Below are 6,000 nucleotides of genomic sequence, written 5' to 3' on the forward strand. Positions count from 1 at the left end.
AGATATGAAAAATTATATTGTTACTATAAAGCATGATTTCTGAGTATTTCAGTGGATGGCATAACAAAAATATCTAATAATGGCAATCAAGCAAATTATAATAAAAACATGCTATTTCAGAAGAGAAAAAAGTTGTATGTCAACAAGAACAACTAAAATGAAATATCATATTCATCTCCTAATGAAACAGAGGTTTCCTATATGAGTAAGGAAGCTGTCTGAAAGGAGGATTTAAGTCACTTCTTTACACACAAACTACAGCATAACTCTTAAAGGCTTCAGTGACCATACCACAGGAATATTTATTATCATCCAGACATCTCCATGTCCCATTAGCAACAAAATCAACACTGAAGTATGATCTAATTCTTTTGAGGAATAAAGAAAACAGTTTAGTCTATTCACCAAAGGCAGAAAATAGTTTTAAAATAATGTCTGTGTAGCATTGGGCACATTTACATAGAGATACGGTACCTTGAGGGTGTCACACTAGAAAACAAATTTTCTTTACAAATTAAAGAACAGACACTTGATGTATTTGTATTTCTATTAAAACTGCAATTGATGGCTACTGATAAAAGCTAGTATAGAGCTGAAGATTTGCAGTGGTGTCCTCTCCAAAACGTAGTTTAGGAATACTATCATATGATTACTAATGTTGTATAAATGCATGAGAATGACAGATACCAAATTCAGGATATTGATTACCTCTTGGTGTTGGGGGAGGAGAGAGGGGAATATTATTGAGGAGGCATGCAAGAGTCTTCAATCATATTACAAATGTTTTGTTTCCTAAGTTGGGAGTCCTATTTTGTAACGGATTATGATCCAACCATTGAAGATTCTTACACAAAGCAGTGTGTGATAGATGACAGAGCAGCCCGGCTAGATATTTTGGATACAGCAGGACAAGAAGAGTTTGGAGCCATGAGAGAACAGTATATGAGGACTGGCGAGGGCTTCCTGTTGGTCTTTTCAGTCACAGATAGAGGCAGTTTTGAAGAAATCTATAAGTTTCAAAGACAGATTCTCAGAGTAAAGGATCGTGATGAGTTCCCAATGATTTTAATTGGTAATAAAGCAGATCTGGATCATCAAAGACAGGTAACACAGGAAGAAGGACGGCAGTTAGCACGGCAACTTAAGGTAACATACATGAAGGCATCAGCAAAGATTAGGATGAATGTAGATCAAGCTTTCCATGAACTTGTCCGGGTTATCAGGAAATTTCAAGAGCAGGAATGTCCTCCTTCACCAGAACCAACACGGAAAGAAAAAGACAAGAAAGGCTGCCATTGTGTTATTTTCTAGAATCCCTTCAGTTTTAGCTACCAACTGCCAGGAAAAGCCCTCATCTTCTCTTCCTCTCCTCAGTTTACATCTTGTTGGTACCTTTCTAGCCTTAGACAAATGATCACCATGTTAGCCTTAGACCAAGAAGCTGGCTAGTCCTTTCTGTGAAGCTAATACAATGGTCATTTCCAGACAAATTTAAAGGAAACACTAAGGCTGCTTCAAAGATTATCTGATTCCTTTAAAATATATGTCTATATACACAGACATGCTCTTTTTTTAAGTGCTTACATTTTAATAGAGATGAATCAGTTTTGGAATCTAAGTTGTTTGCCAAGCTGAAGCTACAGGTTGTGAAATAATTTTTAACTTTTGGAATCATACTGCCTACTGTTACTCTAAATAGAAATATAGGGTTTTTTTAATGTGAATTTTTGCCTATCTTTAAACAGCCTTTGTTAACCTTAAATACACTGAATTGAATCTACAAAAGTGAACCATCTCAGACCTTTACTGATACTACAACTTTTGTTTTCTGGTGGCCAAAATACCAAATGCCTATTGTATTTATGGATTAAAAACTGCTCATAAAAGCCTGTGTTACTGCTCCTACTCTTGAAGATGATAATATTCTACGTGGTCAAATATTTGGACTCATTTAGGACTTAGATATTTCAGTGTACTTGGTTTTTTAATTTAACTCTTTTTCACAGCCACGCTAAGGGTAAAAAGGAATAATTTCTGTCTGTCTTCCTTTTCAAGTATTTCTGGGTAAGGGATTCAAAAAACTAAAACTTTTTGTTTGTAATATAAAATATGGAATTGATCTTTCTGGGGTCAGAGATGATTAATGTTTTTGCTATATACTTTTATACATTATTTTCTTATCAAACTAGTTAACAAGTATTTTTACATGTTTGTAAGCAGATATGCTTTCATAGCATACCTTGTGTATATGTAAAGATAAGTATTTAATTCTCACTGTTCACTTTTAACTAACAAAGAAAAACAAGTGGAAACTACAGAAACTGTGGTAGAACTTTTACTTGCTGGTCTGGTCTTGGTTGTACCCATCTTTGGCCAGTCACACATCTACTCAAGAAACCTTCCCAATAGAGTACAACAGGATGAGACTCTGAAATCACTTTCAGTATTCCCTGCTAGATATTGATTGTTATTTCAAGTATTAAGTGTAAGCTTTTAATGGATAATTAGTATAACTGTGGATGGCATCTGATTTTATTTTTAATTCTGTGGATTGTATTTAAGCAATTCAATAGTATGTTCCTGATTTTGAGATGCTAAGTGGTATTGCACGGTTGTCACTTTATCAAGTGTGTACAACAGTCCCATGAAGTTTATAGAGCATACCCTTGTATAGCTTCAGGTACTAGAATTAAAATTGATCTGTTATCACACACACAAAAAAAATTAAAGAACATTCTTTTCCAAAAATGGTTAAAAATTATTTTTCATACTGTGATAAAAATAAGAGGTTTGGGCTGGGCGCGGTGGTTCATGCCTGTAATCCCAGCAGTTTGGGAGGCCGAGGCAGGCAGATCACAAGGTCAGGAGTTCAAGACCAGCCTGACCAACCTGGTGAAACCCTGTCTCCACTAAAAATACAAAAATTAGCTGGGCGTGGTGGCACATGCCCATAATCCCAGCTACTTGGGAGGCTGAGGCAGAAGAATCGCTTGAACCTGGGAGGCGGAGGTTGCAGTGAGCCAAGATCGCGCTACTGCGCTCCAGCCTGGGCGACAAAGCAAGACTCCGTTTCAAGGAAAAAAAAAGAAAAAAAGAAAAAAAAACAAGAGGTTTATTACTGGCAAACAAACAAACAAGAACCAGTTAAGCAGATCCATCATGGCTCCCTTTTGTAGTTGGGAAGGGAATTCTGGAAGTTATTGTGTTCCTACTCTTTTTGGGGGACTCTACTATATACTTTACATACATATATTTCCTCATTTAATCCACAGAACAGCCTTATAAGGTAGGTACTATATTCCCATTTTATAGATAAGAAACTAGGATTAACTGGCTAAGCTACATACTAAAGAGAGTGAAGAGGCTAGGTTCAAACCCAAGACTTCATTCATACAGAACACGTACCTATAATTCAGGTACATCCCTTACATATATACCACTTTCCATTCATAGCCACTATTTCTAAAAGTGTACCTGCACTATTATTGCCACTTTCTCACTTATAATTCTTTCTGAATCTCATCTGCTTCCACGCAAAACACTTCTTCAAAATTGCTCCAGGATTGCCAACGACTTTGTAACAGCCAAATCTGAAGGACACTTTTCATTCTTTATCTATCTAACTTTTGTGGCCTAATCTCTTACTTTTGAAACACTCTCCTTCCTTGGCTAACTGAGCATTCCCTCTCATTATTCTTAAATGGTTCTTCTTCTCCACCTATACCTTTAATTTTTTTTTTTTTTTTTTTTTTTTTTTTTTTTTTTTTTTTTGAGACGGAGTCTCACTCTGTCGTCCAGGCTGGAGTGCAGTGGCGCGATCTCGGCTCACTGCAAGCTCCGCCTCCCAGGTTCACGCCATTCTCCTGCCTCAGCCTCCCAAGTAGCTGGGACTACAGGCGCCCGCCACTGCGCCCGGCTAACTTTTTGTATTTTTAGTAGAGACGGTGTTTCACTGCGTTAGCCAGGATGGTCTTGATCTCCTGACCCACCGTGCCTGGTTGTCTTTTTTATAATTTCTATTTATTAATATTCTCTACCTGGAGAAACATTGTTCTCATACTTTCCTTTAGTTCTTTATATATGGTTTCCTTTAATATATTTAAAATAGCTAGTTAAAGTCTTTGTCTAGTAAGTCCAATGTTTTGGCTTCCTCAGGGATAGTCTCTATTGACTGCTTTTTTTCCTAGGTACATAGGTCACCCTTTATTGTTTATCTGCATGTCTTTCTTTTTTTTTGTTGAAAACTGGACATTTTAAATAATGTAGCTTCTCTAAAAATCAATCAAATCCTCCTCTTTCCCAGTTTGTTGTTGTTGTTGTTGCTGTTTATTGTTGTGGTTGTTTATTTAGTGACTTTTCCAAGCTAATTCTATAAAGTCTGTAATCTTTGTCCCACATGGCCACTGAATTTTCTCTTCCCTCAGCTACTCACTGGACAGAGATGTCCTTAAATGACTGAACTAAAAAGTCTCCTGGTCTTTACTGGACCTCTACCTGCATAATGTGGTACTCAGCCAGGCAGTTTACAATTCTACCTTAGCCTTTGCCTTTTGCTTGTGCAGAGCCCCAAGTTTAGCCAGAGGTGAGCTTAGGACCTTCTCAGGTCTTTCTGAGCATGCACACAACTCTGACCTTATATATGCCATTAGCCTTCTAGATTCTCAGGAACATATCAGATCTTTTCAAAGCCCCCTATGGACATCCTACTCCCCAACTTTTCCTTTTTTTTGGTTATTTTGTTGTTTACCCCAATTGGCACCTGAGGTAGCTACTTTGTTGAACGGTTGTGGCTGATTTTTCTCGACAATTGCCTCTAGGGAAAATACTCTTTGCACTGGGTGAGTTTTCAGTGAGGTGAAATAAAGACAAAGCTTTCAAGTGGGGTTTACTAGGACACTGTCAGACAGGTCATATAATGACAGTTCTCTAAGGAAGGGGCTTTGAAAGAGCTCCAACTCTGTTCTGACTTGCTCAATGCCAGCTAGGCTGCTAATTTTCACCATGACTGCAAGCTGTAGGTTTTCAAGGCTACAGTGGAGCTGCAGAAAGGGGGAGGTGTTAAGGCAGGTGAAAATGCCACAAAGCTCGTTGCTCTCACAGAGATTATGTTCTTTGTTGTTGTTTTAAGCACCCCCCACCTCCACTCCCAACAGACTGTTGTAAATCTGGTTAATTTTTAAAGTTATGGAAAAAGTTGATCTTGACAATTTTTGCCAGAGTTCTCCGAACTTTTATAAAGGACAGGATTTTTGGATGTTGTTATTTTGCCACTTCCCATAACATCACTGATCATCCCCATAATTCTTAGATTTCTTTGAAAGATATTAGATTGTTTAAAGCAACAATAATAATAGTATATTGTGAGGGTTATAATATACTTAGGAATAAGTGTATGGAAACAATAACACAAAAGATAGGAGAAGGTAAATAGATAGGAAGCTGTAAAAATCTTATGTTATATACAAAATGGCATAACACTATTTGAAGGTAGACTGTGATATATTAAAAATGCATGTTGTGGCCATGTGTGGCCCATGCCGGTAATCCCAGCACTCTGGGAGGCTGAGGCAGGTGGATCACTTGAGGTCAGGAGTTCAAGACCAGCCTGGCCAACATGGTGAAACCCCATCTCTACTAAAAAAAAAAAAATACAAAAATTAGCTGGGCATGGTGGCACAAGCCTGTAGTCCCAGCTACTCAGGAGGCTGAGGCAGGAGAATGGCTTGAACCCGGGAGGCAGGGGCTGCAATGAGCCGAAATTGTGCCACTTCTTTCCAGCCTGGGCAACAGAGCGAGACTCCATCTCAAAAAAAAAAAAAAAGAAAAGAAAGAAAGAAAAAAGGAATTGCATGGTGAGGTTTGGGCTTAATTTTTTATTTAAAAAAACAGAAACCGCATTGTACAAGTTTGTCATTTTATAATTAAGGAATTAAAAGTTAAAGTGATTGACTGATAAAAATAGTTTCACACGGCCAGCCAGTCAACAGCAGAGCCATAGTA

The 6,000-nt window shown here is 37.7% G+C and overlaps 1 protein-coding gene across 3 annotated transcripts in view; it reads right to left on the bottom strand.

The window, feature by feature from the left end:
- The window catches only part of SCP2 (sterol carrier protein 2), a 128,696-nt gene that overhangs the window by 57,492 nt on the left and 65,204 nt on the right, over positions 1 to 6,000 (bottom strand). The window contains exon 12 of one of the 3 annotated variants that reach the window (XM_008967895.6): positions 96 to 1,249. The exons of the other annotated variants lie outside the window; for them this stretch is intronic. Within the exon in view, the coding sequence (XP_008966143.2) occupies positions 1,230 to 1,249 (20 nt within the window). The 3' untranslated portion in view covers positions 96 to 1,229. Of the gene's footprint in view, positions 1 to 95; positions 1,250 to 6,000 lie in introns of those variants that run through there. 3 annotated transcript variants of the gene reach the window in all.

Source organism: Pan paniscus, chromosome 1, assembly GCF_029289425.2.
Source record: "Pan paniscus chromosome 1, NHGRI_mPanPan1-v2.0_pri, whole genome shotgun sequence".
Lineage (NCBI taxonomy): Eukaryota > Metazoa > Chordata > Mammalia > Primates > Hominidae > Pan > Pan paniscus.